The following is a 24,850-nucleotide window of genomic DNA, read 5'->3' as shown; positions in this document are numbered from 1 at the left end:
TTGTTTAGAACACTAAATAGATCTGCTACAAATAACATTTGTGAAAGTTATTCAAGCACATATAATTGTCTGCTACTACTTGACATAAATGCACCTATGTTTTGAATATAAATTCAGTACAACCATAGTTCCCAGGGATAATAACTAAGGAGATGCTGAAATTTCTTTATTTTCGATGCTTTACCACGTTTGACTCTTTAGTAAGCATGCATTGTGTGGATATTACTACCATGTATAAGCTATGTCTTTTCAATTTTGTGTTAAGTTTTGATCTATTAAAAAGTTCATCTTTTTAGATTTAATTTTATTTACTACTGAAAGCAAACACTCTAGATTAATCTCCTTGTGTCTACTTTGTACTCTGCAGGAGATATTGTTACTCTCATTCTTTCTAAAGTTATTAGCTTAGATTTTCTCTCTAATTATATATTTTTTCCTCATTTCTATTTTTAAAAACACTAACTAATTAATTTTTATAGGGTTATGTTAATGTTTAAATGAGTTTGCTCAAATTTACAGTAGAATAACTGAAAAGGAAGTTCCTTCAGTTGAGAACATAACACATATTCCCTCCTGCATCCCTCTTACTATCAAAGTACTAGATAAATAATTGTTGCCCTGAAGAAAACACACATCCTGGCAACCTTGTAGCTTCCAGGAAGTTGTAGGGCTTCTTGCAAAGTTCCTTTACTGCTCTTTTTTCTGTCCCTATATTCATACTTCTCGGAGAGCCCAGCAAGCTACTGAGAGTATTCCACCTGCAGAGCAGAGCCTGGTAAGCTACCCTTGCATATTTGATATGCCAAAAACAGTAACAATAGGTCTCATTCCCCTGACCCTGAAAGAGCCTCCAATCGTTGGGAAAGATGAGTAAGGAGAGGTTGCTAAAATCTCAAGGCTGAGTGTAATAGAGAAGTTACTGGTGCCCAGTCGAGTAAATCGACGAACAACGGGATGACAGTGATACAGTGATACCGACAATATATGGAAAATTTTTTTGATTCAGGTTTCTGGGGCCAGTATAGTGGGTAGGGCTCTTGCCTTCACACGGCTGACCTGGAGTTCAATCCCTGCCATTTCACATGGTCTCCTAAGCATCCCTAGAGCACAGAACCCTGAGCACAGAACCAGGAGTGAGTCCTGAGTAGAGCTGGGTGTGGCCCAATTCCCCCCCCACAAAAAATTAAAATTAAAATAAAATCAAGGTTTCTGTTTAAAATGTAATTGTATGTAGAGTGAAAAAAAATAGAAGACTTTTGTCATCATACTGGTAGTACAATCACTTTTCATCAACAAGTATGTCTAAACACTCTGCACATGTTTTTATAATCACTGCTTATATGATCACAGCAAGCCCGCAGAGTAGGTATTATTATTCCATTTTAAAGATGAAAGAGCAGTCTCAGGAGGTTTAGGTGTCTTAAGGAAAATCACCACTGCTAGGATGGGGTAGTCTCAGGGCTGGAAGTCACGTGGGTTTCATTACAAAGCCCTTGCTACTACTCATTTTTAATTTAGATTACAAATCTTGCATACTTTATCTTCATTATGATTAAAGATATGGAAAACTCTCAGAATTGTTTGTAGTTAATGTTCCATGTTAAAATTAAGAACACAGGAACTTACTCTGCTCTATTTCTTTAAAATATTGGGCAAAATGTATTCTATGCCCAATTTAGAAATCAGAGAAAGTGTTGTCCAGCATTGAATAAAGGCAGTGGTTGAAAGAAAAAAAAAGTTCTTCATGCAATGAAAGAAGAGAATCTCTCTTTGGATTTTGGGCCAGACCCTGAGGTAGCACTGTAGCACTGTCCTCCTCTCGCTCATCCATTTGTTCGAGCGGGCACCAGTAACATCTCCATTGTGAGACTTTTTGTTACTGTTTTGGCATATCGAATAGCATATCTGGTAGTTTGCCAAGCTCTGCCATACGAGCGGGAGACTCTCGGTAACTTGCCGGGCTCTCCAAGAGGGATGGAGGAATCGAACCTGGGTCAGCCACGTGCAAATCAAACACCCTACCTGCTGTACTATTGCTCCAGTCCTCAGGGTTTACTCTTAGCTCTGTGCTTGGGGGGGTTTGGGGGGGGGCTTGGGGCCTTATGTGGGTTGGCTTCATGAAAAGCAAGCACCCTGCTACTGTACTACCACTCTTTCTATCCGAACTTACCCTCCATAGAGAAGGATGCAGAGGCCCCAGACAGTGATGATTTAGAGCAGAATGAACTCTCTTTGTGAAATAGCTCCCTAGCTGTCTTCATTCCTGCATTAAATTTAATATAATGCCAGTGTTAGCATATTTCCATGGGATACTTTCTAACCATTCTGTCAAGAAAAAGTGACATTTTCACAACTAGAAACCCAGATGAAATTCTAGTTGTGTGTTAGCTATCACAATTGTTTGTAGTGATGCAAAAAGACGAGGCTGAAAAATAAGGCTGTTTGCAGGTGTCGTCTCTTGCCCTCAGTGTGGGTTTTTAGCTCTTAAAAACAACTTTTGAGGGAAACTTTCTGTTTGATGTGGATAGTGGTAGGAGTTATTTATGTATTGTGGAGTCAGTGTGATTTCTCAATGAGGAGAAAATTCTCCGATAATGATCTAGCAGTTGAGCTTGGGTTAAGGTGAATTACAATATAGCTTTCAAAACCAAGTAGTCATATCCAGGACTTATGGCCATATTTGTAGCGGAGGGTGCTGGTATTTATATACATGCATATATATGTATATATACACATATGTGTGTAATTTTTTTTTTAAGTTAGAAAGGGCATGAATGGCATCTCTACACTACTACTTCTAACCCCTTGTGGCCAGGGTTTAGTCATCAATCTTCTTAGCCACGAGACACTTTCTCCTTTACCCAAAATGTTACTAAACCACGAAGGTGGAAAGGAAAATGACTATTCATTAATGTCCAACACTGATTCAAATGGCATACGGGCCGAAGCACAGCACTAAATAAACCTTCATGTAAAGCATGAGTCAGAAATGGCTCTGTCAAGCTTGTTTTTGATATGTGGCTGTTTTAGACATCAAGGCAGTTTGTAAAATAAAATCCTTTCCAGACTTTATATATTTGAAATGGAAATAAATATACTTTCTGTTTTATATTAGGAATTTTAATAATGCTTTTTTTCTTTTAGTAGTCAAATCTTTTATTTTTCAGTTTTTCAAAGTACTTCCACCAAAGTTATAGTAATATAAAGGAAATAATCTAATTAGTAACTGGGAATGCTCTTTTTACTCTCTTGATAGATGTATAGTAGATTTACATGGATTTTTTACATGTATTTCTCCCTTGTATGTGTCATGTATTTTATGTGAGTATATATGGGCAGATGGAATGATTGATATGAAATGTTCATTTTGAAAATGCAAATTAAATTTTTTAGCTTCATAAATTCTGTGAATTTTAATTTTTGTTTTGATATCGTAATTTTCTTACTCCTTATTCGGTGTTTATTAGATTGAGAGCTATAGCAACTAAGATAGCATGTTATTCAGATAGTGACTAGCACAGGTGTGGAGAAAGAGAGTAGTAAGTGATTATTCCTGGTATTTCCACTTTTTATTTTGTAACGTTCATTAGATGACTGTAAGAAGAAGAAATAAAGTAGTATGTGGTGTCCTAGAATCATAACACTAATTGCTGTTGTGTTTCCATGCTGTAATTTGGTTTTTAATGTATGGCTACCAGGGAAAGGACTGATATAAATTTACAGAAAATACAAATTCTACCCTCCATGATTACAATAACAGAAATACACTGTAAACTTATCAATTCAATTAGCTCTTTTTTAAAATTTACTTGATCACTTAACCAGCATGTTCCCTGTACTTATATGCTTACTATGGGGATACAACTAAAGAGAGAGTAATATACTCATCCCCATGAAATATTCAGTTTTGTGTGGGTCTCTGCTTTTACTTACCTCCTGTGTTACTCTCTTACATTAAATTTTTAGGATGTCTCTGACCATATACATAAGCTTAATATTTAAAAATCAACTAAAAGTCAGTTTCTCTATGAGTACGGTAAATTCTTTAGAATGTCCATTGAGAGAAACGGAAATTTTTGAGTTCTCTTTGTTTGTCAAATAGATTCAGATCTGGAAGGCCTTGGTGACCTTGGAACTCTTTATAGCAACATTGACCAGCAGCTGAATGAGACAATGAGACACCGAAGACACGCAGGAGAAAATGATTACAACATCGAGGTGCTGCTGGGTGTGGATGACTCTGTGGTCCGTTTCCATGGCAAAGAACATGTGCAAAACTACCTCCTCACCCTGATGAACATTGTGAGTGATGGCTCCAATCGGAACTTTTCAACTCTCTCTCTCTCTCTCTCTCTCTCTCTCTCTCTCTCTCTCTCTCTCTCTCTCTCTCTCTCTCTCTCTCTCCCTCTCCCTCTCCCTGTCTCTCTTTCTGTCTCTTTCCCTGTCTCTCTCTCTGCTCTCCTCTCTCTCTCTTTTATTTTGGAACTTCACCTGGTGGTGCTCAAGGCTTACACCTGTATCTGACTCTGACTCTGTTTTCCAGGATCACTCCTGATGGTCTTAAGGGACCTTATATCTTATATGGTGACAGGGATTGAACTTGGGTCAGCTGCATGCAAGGCAAGCTCCTTACCCACTGTATTATCTCCCAGGTCCCAATACACTTCTTTTTTCTTGGTATCTTTTCAAAGTTATGCAAATACTTCCCAGAATGGTCTTACATCCAAAATGTGCACATAATGCCATCAAATTCAAATATTTCTGACTAACTCACATACACAAAAGCAAAAATAAAGAAAGCGTGAAGCAAAGTGGATTTTTGGGGGTTTGTTTTTTGTTTGTTTTTGGTTAATCATCTAGTTTTCTAGAGGAAAACAAGAATGGAAATTTGATGTTTGATTTTCATTTCATTCTGAGGAAAATCAAAACTCTCAAGACTGCATTTACCTGCCTTGATGTAGACAATGAAGGATGACAATTATTTCAGACCATCTGCTTCTAGGAAGACAAAGACAGACTTAGGTCTGATAATGGCTCTGTGCAAACTTATTGTTAGAACTTTTGAGCAAGAGCTATAATTTTCAATGTCATTTCATTATACTAATGAAGGTAATCATTTCAGAATATACTCAAATCTTGGCACAGTGATATGCTGCAGTTTATGCGATCCCTCATAAAGTGAGGGATCTTTAAGTTTGTTCTTTATTACTTTTAAAAAATTTGAAATGAGGATTGGGCCACCTCCAGTGGTCCTCAAGGTCCTGCTGGTGTGGCACTATCCCTGTGAATTGTATGAAGATCTTCAACTATTAATGGTTGCTTTTGTATTACTTGTTCAATATGAAATGAGCATATTGTTATAACCTCTTCATGTTTGCTCTAATCTCCCATAAATTTAATGAGAAGATTAATAATAACCTTGCTAAGGATGTTGAGAAATTGAGTATATGCAAGACATGCACATGTAAAAGAGTTGTGTACATATGTGGAAGTACAAACTTACGTTTTAATTTTTCTACATGGAATTTACTTCCAAAGTTATCTAGAACTTAAATATTTCTATAGAAAGTCCTGGGGGTATAATTCAGCAGTAGAACTCATCCTTCATCTTCTTCCTAAGTTTGTTTCCCAGTATCACACACAAAAAGTATTATAGTTCAAAAATTTTTACAGAGACACCATTCCCATTTGCTTCATTCATTCTGCCTCTGAAATGTTTTTCTTCTGCCACTAAGAGCGAAGTCAATCAGTACAGATTTATTAAGAACCCAACTGGTAATCAGAAACACAACAGGTTCTTGGGGTAATACAGCAGAAATTTGTTACAAAACTTATCCACACAGAATTCAAAATTTGTAGTAAAAGAAAATAACGTGAGCAAGTTTAAAATAGAACTAGAAAAGCTTGCTATCATGAAGACATATTGGAGGTACTAGTTTATAAATCCTATAAGACTTTAAAAGGGAGATGCAATAATAATCATCCAATGGCCAAGTGTTGAGAAAATTAAACTGGGATTTAGGAAAAGAGGCCAAAGTTCTGGTTATGATGAATCAAATCTAAAACGTAAACTTGTGCTAAGGTTTCAACATCTTATTCTAAGTCAGACAACTTTACTCATGCCTCACCCATTCTTCTCAACTGGATAATTTGCCCAATAGGCAGCTTGAAGGATGAAGGATCGAAGACTGAATCTCTTCCTCTCGTACCTCACCTCCTGTACTCTATTCCTTGCCCTTTTCCAGACTGTTAGATCCAAATCACTAATATTACCTGTCTCAAATTTATCAAATAGGTAAGAGTTGGAAGCAAGAAGTAAAGCAATAATGATACTCAAATGAAACTGCCTCGTAGAAACTGGAAGCCAAGCAACTCGGCTCCTTTTCTTAGCTAGCAGTGTTGCGTTAATGTCATCTCCTATGCCTGCAGAGCTTCCTGACTTCCCTTAGTCCTCTGAAGTCATTCTGACCAAACTAGAGTCCTCCCTACCTAAACACAGATGTGCTCTTCACTTGTCACATAGGCTTAGGCAGAAGTGGTGGAAGAAAATTGATACCATTCTCTCTTGGGCCCCTGGAGAAAGCTCAACAGGCTGGAGATGTGTCTGCACATACAAACCCTGGGTATAACCCTCAGCACTTCTAGAAGAGACCCTTGATGGCAAAGCCAGAAGTCACCCCTGATTAGCAGACCACTGGGTATGGGGCAGAAAGTGGGGAGGGAGTAAGTCTATCTCCTTGCCTTGATTAAGAGCTTAATTCCTTAATCTCATCTGACACTTTACCTTAGTTGAATACTCAGCAAAGAAATAAATGACAGAGGAAGGCAGTGTTTAAGAAGTAAATTGGTCTCTATTGAGTCATATTTTCAAAAGTATATTGCTATATTGCCACATAGGAATTATCGCCATTTTTTTTTCCTTTAGAGGAAACTGATATTACAATGTTAATAAACTGAGGTGAATTTGTAAAATTATGCAAGATTTGTAAAAGCATTTTTAATTAATTATGACATGGTGAGGGTGGACACTGAAAGAAGATAATACGGAGTTTTCTGGTTGGTGAACGTATCAAGGTAGTGGACAGTGAGATATCCCTCCCCTGTGCTGAAACAAACAAAATGTGAAGGAGACAGTAGCCTAAAATGGAATGGGAGGTATTTCTAGCTTCCGGTTTGTTCCTAGTACTGCAAGGTGAGTACTATTGCTATTCCTTGGTATTAGGAGAAGCAACTTCTCAATGCCTCCGTTTCAGCCCAGTAAGATGCCAGGAGAGTCTAAAGATGGAAGGAGACAGAGAATAGAATGCCTGCAACTGAGAAAGTGTTTTGAAGACAAGCCATTCACATTTCTTCTCGAAGAACTGAGAGACCTTCCCACAATCTGTTCTTTCTCCCCAATTCAACTCGAAAAAGAAATAGGAAGCTGATTGTGTATCAGGAAGGAACTACAGATTTCGCAAGTATCTACTATGAATCAAACCCAGGCAGGGGCTTTCCAGGAATGAAAGAGCCAGTTTGTGGGAGATCCAATTAAGGATTCCAGTCTCCTATTCCCAAGTCAGGACCCTTGATTTTCCTGCATGGCAGAAAATACTTCAAAGTGTGCTGAGATTGATACAGAACATGGACTAGGTTACTGTGGTAGCCAGAGTCCTCAGTCTCTTGGACCTGAGCAGCCCGGCAGCCTGGGTGAATTGGAAGAAATAAGAGTGCTAACCTCCCTGAGCTGGTTTTGTTGTCAAGAGTAACTGAGAATGGGCATAGACACAAAGCCCTGCTTTCTTATTCAGATCATTTGCTCTCACAAAGCTAATGCCACCTATTACTGAGAGAGATAAAGCAAAGCCTGTCCCCTCCAGGGCACAGACAAAAACTGATTGCATTGAGAGAAATGGTCGAAGAAAAATCTCAGCCAATGCATTTGGGGAAAGGAAGGTGTTAGAGGAGAGAAGTAGCCAGACTGTGAGAACACTCAAGCTACTTTATGGAGACGATCATGTGAAGAAAAATCTAAAGTCTCAGTCAGCAGCCAGTAAGTAGCACTTTGTCAGCCAGTTCAGTAAGCCACCTTTGGAGTGGAATCTAATCTACATCTTGAATAACCAACCACCTTATGTGACTAGCTAAGGTGATCGGTTATTCAAGATGTAGATCTAACACAGAGTTAGAGCAACATTGCCAAATCATCCCCAAATTCCTTGCCCCTAGAAATTGTGATGGAGAATGAATTAATACTATTGCTTTAACAAGCAAAACAAACAAACAAAACAAAAATAACAACAACAGGGAGATGTGAGGAGAAGGAGAAAAAAAGGGACAAGGAGAAGAAAGGGTTATTGGGAAGAGTAGTTTATTTTGAAAATTTGATGTTTTTTTTTCTAATCTAAGCACATGATTTAAGTGTAATATAACAACTTAAAATATACTGTTATGTGTTGAGAGTAATGTAAAATAATTTTTCTATGCTGCTTTAAATTGCTCATGCTAACTAACCACATTTTGGGGCAGAGATTATTCACCCATTGCCTAATGATAATGGTAATTGCATATGAATGCAATTGTTTTATGGGTGATTTTCTGTGCATATCTGAGGAGTTTGTACACAAGAAAGGCAACTTAGTAAATTAGGGCTTTCCTTTAGGGAACTAAGGCCCAAATGACCATGTATAAATAGGCTCTAGATGATTTTGATATGACTCATTAATTGGAAGGGGTACCCTCTTCCTTCCATGTCTTTGGCTCCTTTGTGAACCAGTGAAGGATAGTTCTAGATGCCTCCCATTTCCTTTTATTTTTATTGTTTTCTTATTTTTAAAGAACTTGAAGTATCTCCAAGTCTTGTCCATAAAGTAGAAATAAATAAGTATGAACATATTTTAAGACAGCATGACTAATTTCCACTCTTAGATTCTTGACAAGTTTTGATGTTTCACAAATAGAAGATAAATGATACATTTTAAGTTGTTTGATATGATCACATATCATATTTTAGAACATTAAGAAGTTTTGGTTTTATAATTTTGTAACATGATTAGGTTTCTAGGAATCTTATCTCTGGAGCCTGTCTTATAATAACTAAGTTATTACCAACTATAGGCAAGAACTGTTTCAGGCATAAGGAATACTGTAATGAACAGAGAAAAAAATTTCCTGCCCTCTTGGAACTTATACAAAAGTTATAAACTTACACACTTGGAAATAAATCTTTAATTTTAAGTAGTAGTAACTGCCAAGAAGGAAAAGAGATAAGAAGGATGCTGCAGGAAAGTGGACCAATTATTTGGAATAGAAAGTTCTGAAAAGATATTGTGTGGGAAAACTTACAAAAATTATGTGCCTGAGAGAAAAAGTAGCCAAAGAACTGAAGAAAGAATGATCAATGCTTGTGGATTATAAAAGAAAAAAGTAGTGCATCAAGTAGAGTTAATGAATCAGGGGTAGCTATATATAAGTAGTGTTAAGGAAATGAATGCAAAAGAGGAAAAGATAAATAGCAATCATGTAACTCCCTAGAAAGTGTTTATTTTCATTGTCTGAAAAACACCTAGTCTCTGAATCAACAATAGATGGGTATTAATATGTTTAAGATACTGCAATGACATAAAGAAATTCTTGGCAGGTTCCGATAGAGAAGCACAGAATTTGATAAATTCAAGCATGAAAACAACTATGTTAGCTTTATTCGAAAGAAGTACAGGCTGGTGCTGTAAAATTTTGCCATGCTTACTGGATATATTTTTACCAAATTATTAAGTGAGAGTCAATTAAATAGATATATAAAATATATGTTCCTTCTAATCATCCTTTTGGAACTGAGAATTTCTCTTAGCTAATACAATACCTTGTTAATATTTATCTACTAGCTACTGATACTTCTCTTTTGATATTAAGTTTTACACATATTATGATCTCTGAAGACATAATTATGTTATGATGACCCTATTTTTGTCTCTTGCAGTACATTTGTACTAATATTAACATTTGTGATAAGATAAAGGAAAGATAGGAGAAGTTTTAATATTCTAAGATTAAAACTAAAATAAAACTACCTAACTTGCTTCCCAGTCTAATCATCTGTGAAATAAATTTTGTTGGTTTTAATGAACATTAATAAATTAGGCTGAAGCGATAGTATAGCTCGGGTAGGGTGTTTGCCTTGCATGCAGCCAACCGAGATTCAATTCTTGCGCCCTCTTGGAGAGGCCGGCAAGCCACCAAGAGTATCTTGCCCAAATGGAAGAGCCTGGCAAACTGCCTGTGGCATATTCGATATGCCAACTGGTGCCCACTTGAGCAAATTGATGAGCAATGGGATGACAGTGATATCATTATATCAATAAATTAGTATCAAAATTTGAAATCTACACATATTATAACTTCTAGGAAAAATGTAAAACTAATGTTATTTAAGTAAAATTCCATATGCTTATTCATTTTTTAAACAATAAAAAAATTAATGATGCAATAATAAGATTTCTGTCCTCACAATGGATGTAGTATAAAAGAAAGGCCAAAAGTGAGATTTTCCACTTGGAAGGGGCTCAAGAAGAAATTTCTGTTCATTTTTTAGATGAGGAAAGAAGCAGTACACTGTCGGACACTTAGTGTGACCTTTGTTGATCAGAAGAAATAAGATAATCAGTTTCAGAAAAGCTCATATTTACACAATTTCTCTTGTGTACAGGAACAAAGCAATGGGTAGTAGATGTCATGACCAATAAAATCCACTTCCATGGTTTTATTCTTTGGTCTCTCCATAACCGCATCCTTTCTCTTATTTCTTTCTCCCTGGGTTTCCCATTTCTATCTTTTCTGGCAATATTTCATTGTTCAACAGCAGTACTAATATTATCTTATGAAACTTTCACAAATCATTCTCAGTATAAAATAAATAAACCTCTTGGCTACATGCTAGTAGAGATTACTTATTCCTTAAATTTGCTGTACATGGTTAAGTTTCATATGTATATCAAAATTATGCATTGTAGTACACAGGTTATAAGATTTTAATAGATGTCAACTATTAATAAATATTTAACTTTAGATACCAAGTGTATTGTGATAAAAATGAAGACCTTATTTTCTGTCCATCCCTACATTAGAGATTGGTGAGTAAATCACATAAGCAACATAATATATATGATATGAAATATAAAAAGAATGGGAAATTACTTGAAAGGGAACTAAAAGTGCAAAAGGTTCAAAGAGATTATACAAAACTATAAAGGTCAAGAAATCCTCCGAAGAATTGAAGATGTAATTAAACTTAAATAGAAAGAACCAGCCATTAAACAATGGCATGCAATTTAGTTATTAAAAGAGACATTGTGATTTGAGTCTATTTTTAGGAGCCAGGTGGATCTTGCATAAGGTTTTTATGCAAGATAAAAGCTTACTCCCTTTTACAAGAAGGGAGTAAGCTTGAACTTTATTTAAAAAGAATTAGTCAGTTATCCATTGAGGGTCATTTCCTCAGTTGTAAACTCTATTGGGGTGGCTTAGGGACCAGGAAGACAGACATAACCAGAAATCTGTCTTCATGTTTAGGAAATACATGATGATTTATTGGATGAAGGTGATTGCAGTAACGAGGATGTATTTATGATGGAATCAATAGACTTCTCTATTGATTCGGTGGATGGCACAGGCCTCTGAGAGAAAGGGAGGAATCCCAGGGATTCACACTTTTCTGACTTGAACAGCACTAGATGATGTTAGTTTACATGGATGCTGCAATCTAGAAACAAGTAGATTTTTGTGCCACCCTGTTTAGAAATAGAATCATAGAAAAAATTTTGAAACCATCTACTTTGAGTTCTACTGATTCACAGCTTCCTATAAGTGATGGAGTGGAGAGAGGGGTGGAGGGCAGTTAGAATAGAGAAGGCCACTAAGATAGTGGCAGTTGGAAAGGATCACTCTGGACAAGGACTGAGTGCTAAAAGTAGGTAAAGGGATAAACATGATAACCTTTCAGTACCTGTATTGCTAGCCATAATGCCCAGAAGAAAAGGGGGAAAAAGAGCAAGCAAGTGAGCAAGAAAGTGAGCAAGTGAGAGAGAGAGAGAAAGAAAGAGAGAGAGAAAGAGAGAGAGAGAGAAGTGCCTGCCACAGAGACAGGCTGGGGTGGTAGAGTGGCGGGAGGGAAACTGGGTGATGGCAGGAAATATACACTGGTGAAGGAAAGGGGTTGGAACATCATATGATAGAAACCCAATCGTGAACAACATTGTAATAGTGTATCTCACAGTGATTCAATTAAAAAATGTATAAAAGAGATTTAATATTATTGACGATGAGGATTTTACTATACCAACTAACATTTAACCTTTGTTTAGTGTCATCTTGTATACTTTACCTGAGTTATATAACATTCCTAGTCTCCAGTCATACTCATTTTAGTCCCTGTTTGCCAAAAATGATCATTGGTGAGTTTACGTGACGTTTCCACAGTCTGAAGACTAATAGTAGATGGCATAACTAGGACTTGGCTCATATAGATCCGAGTGCCTTCAGCCCAGTGCTTTTTCTACCTAAATTTGGCTACACTTATATGAAAGCCAGGCAGTTTGCATGTCTGTTGCAAAAAAAGAAAAAAAAAACAGTGGTGTGTTTCTTGTACTTATCTTTGTGATTTAGTAGAATATTATTCAAGTTATTGAGAAGAAAATTCATTGACTTGCCTGAGCGTCAAATAAGACAATACATTTCATTTGAATCTCTCTGATAATGTGACGAGGCAGATTTTGTGGTTAAGAGGGTAATTTCTTTTCTGTCTGTGTCACTATTCCCTGTTACCGACACTTTGGTATCTGTGCTAAGTTTCTTATCATTGGATAAGGTGATGAAGTGATCTGGCGCTGTTGTACTATTAAAGTCTCTAGTGCCCTAAAGAGAATTGAGTCTATACCTTCATCTTAGGATTTGTTGAGTGAAAAACTGTCACTTGAAAGAATGCCTTCTACCCAAATTCTCATTAGCATTTCTCATTAGCATTAATATTTATGCTTTATGCATTCAGTGTTACTGCATCATACTTTTCACCAAAGTACCAAAGTGCACACATCCCTCTACCACTATCTCTAGGTCCTTTCTATATGGCTCTTTGTCTCCCCAATTCATCACCATATCCTCCTCAACAAACCTTCCTCCTTTCCGGTCCCACTAGATAAATTCAGTTCTGTTGGTTGAGTGTTAAGGCTTAAAGCCCTTATCTATTCTCTCACTTCATTTTTTTTTAATCTTCCACATAGGTGAGATCATGCAGTATTTGTCTTTCTCTTTCTGGTCTGCTTAAGATGGATCCTCTTTTTCCATTGAAGTTGTAGCAAAGGCAAGAATTATTTTCTTATAGATGAGTAGTATTCCATTATATATACATACAGTGACTTCATCTACTCAATTATTGGGGACTTGGGTTGTTTCTAGATCATGGCTATTGTAAATAGTGGTACAGTGAACACAGGTGTGCCCAAGCATGGAATTGATGGATCATGTGTTAGTTCTGTTTTTATCTTCTTGAGAATTCTCTGTAGCAACTGTCTCTATGGAAACAGCACATTCCCACTGACCATGAATGAGAGCTCCCTTTTTTACCACATCCCTGCCAGCAATGGTTGTTTCTGGCCTTTGGGTTTTTTAGAGGAGATTTAGAAGATAGGACTAGAGGAAACAGGTGTTACTAACTTTACAAGAAAAATATTTGCCATTTTAAGGAGTTCATATTTCACCTTGCTAATGAAGAATCATAAAGAGTTTTAAAGATGATTAGTGATTTGCTTAGTCGTGTTTAAAAGAGAATCCTAGATGTATTAGAATAATTTGGAGGATGAGCCTCTGGTAGACACTGGGTTTCTTGCTGCCAGAACTGGGGGCAATCCAGTAACAAGCTGGCTTCACATGTTTTGTGGTTTACACTACACTTTCTTCCTCAACTAACTGTTTGACTATGCCCAGTTTGTATGAATGTATGAGTTTACAGAGACAAACTGAAATGAACACACACGTCAGTCCAGTCCTTTCTTATGTAAACATACAGGGTTTGGTCTTTCTAAGAGAGAGTTTTTTGTTTGTGCATTTGTTTGTTTTGGATTTAGGCCACACCGAGGCTGTGTTCAGGCTTTCCTCCTGGTCCTGCACTCAAGGATCACTCCTGGCTCACTTGGGTGGCCATGTAGGATGTTGGAGATCAAACCTGCCTTGGCTGCATGCGAGCATCCTACCCACTGTCCTCTTACTGTGGCCCTAGGAGAGAGTTCAACATCACAGATTAAATGTATGTGATGTGACATCCACACCCTGCTATTGCCCCAGAGTTTGCTTTTAATTTTGCTTAAATTCCTTTACCCAAGTTTATTCCAGCCTTTAATTTTCTCCAAGGCCCTAAAACACTGGGCCCTAAAGCTTTCTAGCTTGTTGAAGGAATCACCTTTCTCATTTTTGAAGAAAAGGAATGCATTCTACACGAGCTTTGCATGTTTTTCTACCATTTTAAGGGCCAGAAGATTTTGTTAAAACCTTGTAACTCACTTGTCTATTCTCGGTCTACCCAAAGTTTCTTTGATCCTTAAAAGAAATATAGGCAACTTAACACAGAAGGACTATCTCAGGCTTATTGAAATACCATCTGTGGGCAGGGACATAGCTTAGGAGTTAAGGAACATGCCTCGAATTTGTGAGGCCCCAAGTTTTATTGCATGGCTCAACCACTATGCCCCATAATTGTTGGGTATTGTTCTTGAACTGGGTCTAAGCCATATCATGCTACATCATGAAGTGCACTGCAGATCCTGGTCCAGGGTGCCAAGTATGATTGGGAGGGATCCCCAGTGCTCGGAGCACTGGTGGGGATTCCCTAAACCTAAAAACGGATGATCTACTCTTTTATAAAAATTATTTTTATGCTTAAATTAAATTTATATTGAAGAAACATTAGGTTTATAGCATCATGCTGATTTTAATTGTATCGTTTTATAAATTATTGCCTATGTGCATTGCATTGTGGTTACCATCAAAAGCCTCATTTCAGGCCCTCATGGTACATTTGTCTCCTTTAACTTGTTTTACCCACCCTGCTTTCCTTTGCCCATCTGGTAAACACTATTTCATTCTTATACTCAAAAGATTTTTTATTTACTTGCTCTTTCATTCATTTTTTGAACCTACCACAAATGATTTAGTCTTAAACTATAATATGATATCCATAGATAACATGTATAGGTGTGTATATACATACATATTATCTATAATATATGCATATATGTGTATATATAAATATACATATATGTGTATATATAAGTGCATATATATGTACATGCTTTCAAATATATCTACTACTAGAATTAGACAGCAGTATTAACTGCCTCTTAAATATTAACTGCAGAAACAACCGTGGATAAAATATTGTTGGGAAAGTCTGCAGAGAAGCAAACAAAACATTGAGGCACTGATGTCAGTGCAGGTAGAAAAAAAGAAGCTAATATTGCTAAAGAGCAGAATAGTATTATTGAAGAGCACAGTGGTTGTAAATTGGGCATATTATTTTTCATTATGAAGGAAAATTGAGAATGTTAATAAAAGAAGAACACTAACTCCAAGATAAGGAAGGAACTGAATATGAGATATGCACTTTTTTTTTGAGTAAATGTTTTAAGTGAAATGGTTCTTATACAGAGTTAGAAACTTAGCACTTTGACAAAAAGAAAGAGAGGTGAGTTATCTCTAAGGGAGGAACATGCTTTGGTATGACATAGACTTTTGAATTTGGGTCCTGCTAATCACTTTTGAGGGAAATGGTAGAACTTTCTGGATATCACTTTCTCCTAAAGTAGTGCTTTCCCAAGGAGTGGTAAGGATATCTCCTTTGCAGGGTTTTTAGCTTTCACTAATTTTTATGGGACTGGAGCGATAGCACAGCGGCAGGGCTTTTGCTTTGCACGTGGCCAACCTGGGTTTGATTCTTCCGCCCCTCTGGGAGAGCCCGGCAAGCTACCGAGAGTATCTCACTGCACAGCAGAGCCTGGCAAGCTCCCCGTGGCATATTTGATATGCCAAAAACAGTAACAACAAGTCTCACCATGGAGACGTTACTAATGCCCGCTCAAGCAAATCGATGAGCGGGAAGACAGTGATACAAGTGATACTAATTTTTATACTTTTTCTCCCTTTTGGGGGATTGCTTATCCTCCAAACAGATACACACCCATATCCTTGTCCCTACATCTCCCTGCTCTGACTGTTGAATTAAATTCTTCTTTACCCTCTTTGTCTCATTGTTCAACCTGGTTCTTTACAGCACCTATTCCCATTTGAAATAATTTTGTTTTCATGCCTTTTATATGCTTCTGTGCTCCTATTCTATTTTACATAGTAAATATATTCACAATGAAGACAGTCTCCAACTACATTGTTATTATGGTTGTTGTTGTTGCTACTTTTAATACTACTTAGTCTAGGGACCTGACTCCTAGACTACTGGGCACATGGAGACTCCAGACAGTATTTAATAAAACTGTCATACGTTCACTAATTATTAATCTGTGATTAGCATTAAAGGAAGATGAGGGGCTGGAGTGATAGCACAGCGGGTAGGGTGTTTGCCTTGCACGAGGCCGACCCGGGTTCCATTCCCAGCATCCCATATGGTCCCTTGAGCACGGCCAGGGGTAATTCCTGAGTGCAGAGCCAGGAGTGACCCCTGAGCATTGCTGGGTGTGACCCAAAAAGCAAAAAAAAAAAAAAAAGGAAGATGATTTGACTGGTTTGGAAAAATAATCTTATTCTGGGTAAAAGGAATATAAGGTTGAAAGATGCAAACCCAAATACAGTAGGTACATGCTTGGAACTTTTAGTGCTTTGAAAGATAGTTGGATAATTGTGGATAGAGTAATACATTTTCTTCAGTCCAGTTTAGAATTATATCCTTCCAAAATCATCTTGTCATTACTTACATTACTGAGTGTATCTTTAAAAACTATACCTTTGTTCCACTTAGTTGCTTTTATATGAATAATTGTTCTGATGATGGCTAATAATTTTTTTCCTCTATTTGCAAGGCAAGTCACTTTAAGCTCTCTCTCCCCCATCTCCCTTTTTATTTCTCTTTGTGTATGTATGAAATTATTATTTCTCTCAACAATCCTATAAAGACAGTAGTGCTACAGTGACCTTATTTTGCACATCAGAAATCCAGGCACGAAGATAAGGAACATGCCTTATCTTCTTAATAAAGTATCATTATTAAGAGCCCAGGAAGTCTAGCTGCAGAATTCCCGAGCTTAACCACTGAGCAACACTGGCTCCCAAGACTTAATTCTCTGATCTGAAAGGAAAATGAAGGTTGGTTGTTAAAAGCCAAACAAAGCTGTTCATCAGCTAGTCTGACAAAGCAGGTCAGATTGTCCTGCCAGGGAAATGTCCTGGGAGAAATTGTCCCATCCGGGAACAAACCTGGAAGGAATTTTCCTTTCAAGGAAAGGAATACTTGATTTGGTTGTACCTCCCCCATCAACACCGATATTATTGGCAACCTCTTCCAATTTAAGGTCATCTGAAAATTGAATTAATGCTCTGTTTGCCCCCTTCTTTTGTGTAATTTAATAAGGACTCTGAGTTCAACCGTGAACAACTCATAGAAAATCTACCCTGCCTCTCGTAGCTTGCCTCTTCTTGTGAAACGGGTATTGAGTCTTGCACAAATTTTGATTTTCTTATGTAGTCTTAAGTCCTTAGTTTTTAAAAATGTTAATACTTAATGCTCTTTTTAAAGTTCAAAACAGTCACTACAGATGTCAATATTTCTATCTCAATCTCTTTTTCAGGGATTTGTTTCTAACCCCTCATAACACTATAAATTTCAATATTTCACCTCAATCTCTTTCTCCAGTGATCTTCTCTATCCCCTCTTTATTTTCGCAGCGTTTTTTGTAGAGTCCCACTATATCAATCATTATAAAGTCCTTATTTGTAGTAAACTCAGAGTCTAATTTCTCATTTTTTAAATTTATATGAAGAAGGATTATGGAATAGAAGGAAGTGAAGTTTTTTGTTTGTTTCTTTGGTAGTTTTGTGTGTGTGTTGTTATTGTTGTTGTTGTTGTTGTTGCCCACACCCAGTGTTGCTCAGGGGTTATTCCTGACTCTGCACTCAGGAATTACACCTGGTGGTGCTCAGTGGACCACGTGGGACGCCAGGTATCGAACCCGGATCAGCAGCGTGCAAGGCATACCCTCCCCGCTGTACTATTGCCCTGGCCCAGGGAAGTGAAGGTTTTAAGTTCTTTCTCCTAATGTTTTTACATTAGGTTTTACATTTAGGGTTCGTTAATCATTCACCACTGCTTACTTTAAAGTAGGATTTGCTGGGCATAGTAGAGTTCTGTGTGCTATAGAAATGTAGCAATATGGTAAAAACTAAGAATTCTGGAGTAAGACTGCTAATTTTTTCATTCTTTCTTTTGTGTAGAAGCTGTATGACTTGAAGCAGTGTAAGTAACTTCTCAAGGAAATCAGCTTCTTTAGATATAAAGAAAAAAATGATATCTCTAAAGTTGCAGCACGGGTTACTTGAATTAACATAGATCAAATATTTAAAACATGCTCTGAAAAGCTCTATATAACATTGGCTGTCTGATGCTGTTATTCCTTTGGAGGGAATATGCTTTCCTGGCCACCAAATATTGCAAAATTACCTTATTAACGCATAGATTTTTTTTTTATCCAGACATTCACTGGTTCATTTGGCATTATAAGCTTTTATTTCTTTCCATGTATCATTTGTTGATTGCTAAAATTTATGATTAATTTGTATCCATGATCTTTGTATCTCTTACACAGCATTTTAATCAGCTGGCATTGCAGAACAATCTAAATAAAAGTGCCTTTGATATCTTTATTTTTTTCTCTGAGAGTCAAATGACTCAATGTTTTTGGAAGGCTTGAATATTTTTAAATTCTTGTTTACTTTTATTCTCCCCACCCCTCTTATTTACTTTTAAAGTTATTTTATTTGTATATAAATATAGGGAAAGGTAGACACCACCAGCTGTATAAACAGGTTCAGGTGTATTGCACAGCTCTCCTTCATGTTTTCTAAAATGCCGATACTGCCATCTGCAGGGTGTATAGCATTGTGAATCACCTACTCTCAAAACATTTTTTTGTGTGTGTGTATGAGTACTGCTATTTATTCAGCCATTGATTAAACTGATTGAATTGGGCATGAATGCCACATTACTTTTTTAGTTTTTTTTTTTTCCTTTTTGGGTCACACCTGGTGAAGCACAGGAATTACTCCTGGCTCTCTGCACTCAGGAATTACTCCTGGCGGTGCTCAGGGAACCATATGTGATGCTGGGAATTGAACCCAGGTCAGCTGCGTGCAAGCCGAGTGCAAGGCAAATGCCCTACCCGCTGTGCTATCACTCCAGTCCCACCACATTACTTTAAAAAAAAAAATTAAGTGAATATCTGTGAGATAGACTATCACAAAGCTGTTCATACATGCAATGTTTCAGTCACCCATCCCTCCTCCTGAGTACATTTCCCACCACCACTGTCCCCTGTTTCTCTCCCACCATCCCGAACACCCCATCCCCTACTGCAGCTTCCCTCTATGGGAAGCACTTTCCTTCTTGCTTTCTCTCCTTTTCCTTTTGTGCATTAAAAACTTCTTTTTAAAGAAAAATCAATGTGTGTTTGATTTCACCCATATCTCCTCTTTATTTTTATCTGTTTTAACTTAATTAAATTTTTTCCTGTATCATAAAATGGAGTAACATGGAAAAGAATAGCCATATTGATTGCAAAGTTTACCAAGTACAAATGAATTTATCCGGTGCTAACTCAAGCATCACTGAATATTTATTCTTAATACCCCCTTTTAATTCATTTTATGAGTCTATAATTTCCTGCAACATAAAAGTGACCATTGTTCTTTCTCACACTTATTACCTCTCCTCCAGAAGATAATGTACTTTCACGGAACAGCTTATTTTTAGTTTAGTTTATTGTTCTAGTGTTTTGCTTATTTACTGATACTGCTTTTTTAGCCTTTTTGTAAACCAAAAAAAGAATACTAAGTATATTTGCATTTCCATTGCATTAAGTTCACACAATGCAGAGTAGGAAGTCTTGGTGCTGTCTGTAACCTGCTGCCTTCCTTAAATCTCTTAGTGTGTCCAGGAGTCTCTGAATGAATATGCTAATGACAGGTCTCTTTGAACTTTGTACTTAAATTGGAATTATAATGGTAGAAACTTCTTATCAGTCAATTATCCAGAAATTGGATCTGGCAATATGCTCTTCATTTAAGCAGTATGAAGTAGGAGTATGAAGTAGATAAAAGAAACTGCCCATGACCATAAAGGCCAGAATATACCACAGATTTTATCTCAAATTTTCTTCTAATGTAAACCCGTGGGTCTTAAATTTTTTTGTAGCTATAAAAAATAGTAGCGCTATAGCACTGATGTCCCATTATTCATCGATTTCCTCGAATGGGCACCAGTAATATCTCCATTGTGAGACTTGTTACTGTTTTGGGCATATTGAATACACCATGGGGAGGTTGCCAGGCTCTGTCATGTGGGCGGGATACTCTCAGTAGCTTGCCGGGCTCTCCAAGAGGGGCAGAGAAATTGAACCTGGGTCGACCATGTGCAAGGCAAATGCCCTACCTGCTGTGCTATTGCTCCAGCTATAAAGAAGAAATCAAATATTTCTCTCATATGGCAGCCATTAAATTTCCTTTCTAAGTTTTCTCATTCCAACACCCTAAGGATTTAAATATCCCTCTTCTTCACTTAAGACTTCTGAGTAACTTGTGCTCATGAGTTTAATCATTTAGCTCTTGCCTAAGCTATGAGGTTTAATGAATTATATTCATTCAATTCAGTCTCACAGCGATGAAGACTACATAAGCAATGAGAGGTTGAACCGAAATGTCAGCTTGGACAGTGAGTGTCTGGTGTTAGGGTGTCTAAGCACTTAGTTTCTTAGCCTTAAAGACCTCCCAACCATTCCTTATGTGGCACAGTTTCTAGACTCCTGGAGCTTTGATAGTCTCTCATTACATTATCATCACTCTTTTTATGCAGTCCAGAATAAAGAATAACTCAGTGCTGGCTGTATTGGACAACCTGAGCATGAGCTATTTGTAGAGCTGTGCAATGCAATAGAACACTGCAGATTTTTCTTGAAACCTTCTTGGCTTACCTAATACAAATATTAAATTGGGTCTTATTCTTTTATATTTGTTTGTATGTATATTTGTAAATATAACTACATGCACCTGCATTTTTCCCTTTAAAAAGAATCGTGTTTTTGTTTAAACTGTCACTGTCACTGTCATCCCCTTGCTCATCGATTTGCTCAAGCGGGCACCAGTAATGTCTCTCATTGTGAGACTTGTTGTTACTGTGTTTGGCATACTCAATATGCCACGGGTAGCTTGCCAGGCTCTGCCAGGCAGGCATGATACTCTCGGTAGCTTGCCGGGCTCTCCGAGGGGGGGCGGAGGAATCGAACACGGGTTGGCCATGTGAAAAGTGAATGCCCTACCGCTGTGCTATCCCTCCAGCCCTTTGTTTAAACTATAAATATTTAAGATATACTAATTTTATTTATGTCTTTTACCTCCATCTTAGCTGTTCTTTCCATTTTGTTCAATTTACAAACCCAATAAATATACCTTTGGTCTACATTTAATACCTTGGCTTTGAAAGTGTTCTGTTTAGCTCCACTAGATTTTTTTTTAATTTTGTTTAATTTTAGAAACTGTGCTTTTCAGTACTGTTAATAATAGGGTTTCACTCATAAAACACTCCATGCATAAAGCCACGCCCTCCTCAAGAGTATCTGTTTCCCTCGAACATGTTCCAGTGCCCACCCCTCCGCGTCTTTTCCCTCCCCTTACTCCCTCCCCCCAGGGTGGTTAGCTTTCTACTTAAGACCAGTTCTCAGTTTATGGTACCTTTAAACCTTTATTTCCTTTCTGTGTTTCTATATATCTGACATATGAGGGAGATCATCCTGTATCTGTTCCTCTCCTGACTAATTTCACTCAGCATGATACTCTCAAGATCCATCCATGTAGCAGCAAGTTGCATGATCTCATCTTTTCTTATAGGTGAGTAATAGTCCATTGTGTTTATGTAGCATAGTTCCTTTATCCAATCACTTGTTCTTAGTCATTTGGTTGTTTCCAGACTAAGGCTATGGTGAATTATGGCTATTGTGAGCATAGAAGTGCAAATGGATTTTTCTTACTATAGGTTTTGGTCCCTTTGGGTAAATGTTCAGAAGTAGAATTTCTGGATCATAAAGAAGCTCAATACCTAGTTTTTTTGTTTGTTTGTTTCTTTGTTTGTTTAAGAAATGTCTGTATTGTTTTCCAAAATGGTTGGATCAGTCAACATTTCCACGGGCAATGGATGGTGAATAAATGTTCCTTTTTCCCTGTAGCACTGTCCACCCATTGTTCATTGATTTGCTCCAGCGGGCAGCAGAAACGTCTCTATTGTGAGACTTGTTACTGTTTTTGGCATATCGAATACGCCACGGGTAGCTTGCCAGGCTCTGCCGTGCGGGCATAATACTCTCGGTAACTTGCCGGGCTCTCTGAAAGGGACGAAGGAATCGAACCTAGGTTGGCTGCATGTAAGGCAAATGCCCTACCCGCTGTGCTATGGCTCCTTTCTCCCTACATCCCCCAAATAACGGCTCGTTTTTGTTCTTTACAGCATATGCCAGTGTCCCTGGTGTGAGGTGATATCTGTTTTATTTGCGTTTATTTGCATTTCTCTGATTATAAGTGATGAGACGATTTTTTTCTATGTCCTTTGGCCATCTGTATATCTTTGAATCTATAAGTGTCTTCAGTGATTCAATGTCATTGACCAAGCAAACAAAAACAAGGATAAGCAAATGAGAATACATCAAACTAAGAAGCTTCTTTTCCACAAAAGCAATAGTGACTAGAATTAAAAGATGCCTCATAGACTGGGAGAAAGTATTTGCCTGATATTCATCTGCAGATGGTTAATATTCAAGATAATTAAATGCTGGTAGAACTTAGTATGAACAAAATAGCCAACTCCATCAAAAAAAATGTAGGAAAAAGATGGACATAAACTTCAGTTAGATTCTGGAAACGTGTCACCTGAGATTTCTTGGTCTATTTCTTGGCCTTTGTAACAATTCACCGTGTTATGATTATGAATTTATTTTTCAGAGCATTCTACCATTCTTGAGTTTAATTTCTTTTAAAAGCCTATTCCTATGAGACTAGCCTGTTCTTCTTCTGTAAATTTGCTGTGCTTATCATGAAAACTTCTTGAAAATCAAATTGAATTACAGTTGGTTTTCCATATTCTTTCAGTTTTCATGACAAATGTTGGTTCTCTGTTCCTGGAAGACCTTAGCTTGGCAATTCCACCTTTACCATTCCTACTAATATTTTCCAACTTTTTGAGTAACCTTTATCACACTGATTTTTTTTTCACTTACTAAGTTACATAGTACAATTATAATCTACCTTAAAGCAAGGCAAATGCCCTACCCGCTGTGCTATCACTTCAGCCCCCCAGTCATCAAAATGTTTATCCTCTGGGCTCCTTACTAACCTACCCATAGATCCATCACCACAGCTTCTGCATATTGGCCCCATTTCCAGAGGGTCCCTGGTACAGAGGTAACACCATGGTTGCAAAGGCGGTCACTCTGTTGGGCAAGTGCCTGGAGTCTGTTTTCTTTCCCTCTGTGGGCCTTTCTTGGCTAGCAGTCACTCTCTTGTGACTTGGTTTCTTATATTGAATGTGGATTATATCACGTATGGATTCTTTCTAATTCTACAATAGTCTATAATATACGTGCATATTCTCTATGTCCTTGGTATTCTGTAGTTTACAAAATCAATAAGTCATTTAGTCAGGAATCATTCCAAAGCTAAATATATGCATTGTCTACAGTTCATCTTAAAATAAATTGCTTTCACTTGTTTTATTTTGTGTGTCACGCCCAGCAATGCTCAGGACTTATTCCAGCCTCTGTGCTCAGGAATCACTTCTGGTGGGTTCAGGGGATCATATGGGATGCCAGGGATTGAACATGCCAGTGTTTGCATGTAAGGCAAATACTCTTCCCTCTGTGCTATCACTCCTACCCCATTAAATTAAATTTAAAGTGGCTTGAATCTAGTTCTTGGTATTAATGGCGCATTCCTTTACTTGTGCATTTTGTATAATTTATTTTGTCCTGACTTTCTTTCATTAATTATGCCTTTTGTTTCTAGGTAAATGAAATTTACCATGACGAGTCCCTTGGAGTACATATAAATGTGGTCCTGGTACGCATGATAATGCTGGGTTATGCAAAGGTAAAATGTCTTAAAACATTAAGTACTGGGTTAGCAAAGAGATAGCTAAATTGTTATGACTATTATTAACATACAGGATAGATAATGCCCTACATAGACTCCTCTTATGAACTTGGGAAGAAAGACTGTCACAATATCTCTAAGCAAATTTGAGCAAATAATGAATTGTTTATTTACTGATACCATTTGCTTTATTTAACGCTGTCTAATAGAAATGAAGATAGTGTTGTGATAGTGTGGCCAAGTGGTCTAAGGCACTGGATTAAGAATTGAAGTTAGTGAAGTTAGCCTGTCTTTTAGTCATTACTACTCAAAACTAAAAATCTTTCATATACTCTTATCACTGATAAAAAAAAAATCTTCCATTCAGATTCTTCCCTCTCTTTGTCCTTAATATCCAAGGAACTAAATATAAGTTGAACCAGCAAATCATTAATATTCAGTGCTTATGCTTATCTAAAGAATTAATATTCTGTTG

At 37.3% G+C, this 24,850-nt stretch overlaps 1 protein-coding gene across 2 annotated transcripts in view; it reads left to right on the top strand.

Annotated features, from left to right (window-relative positions):
• Positions 1-24,850, top strand: part of ADAMTS3 (ADAM metallopeptidase with thrombospondin type 1 motif 3) — a 231,854-nt gene that overhangs the window by 163,808 nt on the left and 43,196 nt on the right. For both annotated transcript variants that reach the window (XM_004617908.2, XM_055138716.1), the window contains exons 5-6: positions 4,103-4,302; positions 24,289-24,372. In XM_004617908.2, coding sequence (XP_004617965.2) covers positions 4,103-4,302; positions 24,289-24,372 — 284 coding nt within the window. The remainder of the gene's footprint in view (positions 1-4,102; positions 4,303-24,288; positions 24,373-24,850) is intronic.

This window comes from Sorex araneus, chromosome 5, assembly GCF_027595985.1.
Source record: "Sorex araneus isolate mSorAra2 chromosome 5, mSorAra2.pri, whole genome shotgun sequence".
Taxonomy (NCBI): Eukaryota; Metazoa; Chordata; class Mammalia; order Eulipotyphla; family Soricidae; genus Sorex; species Sorex araneus.
The sequence above is the reverse complement of the archived record's forward strand: the minus strand, read 5'-3'. Positions and strand labels throughout refer to the sequence as shown.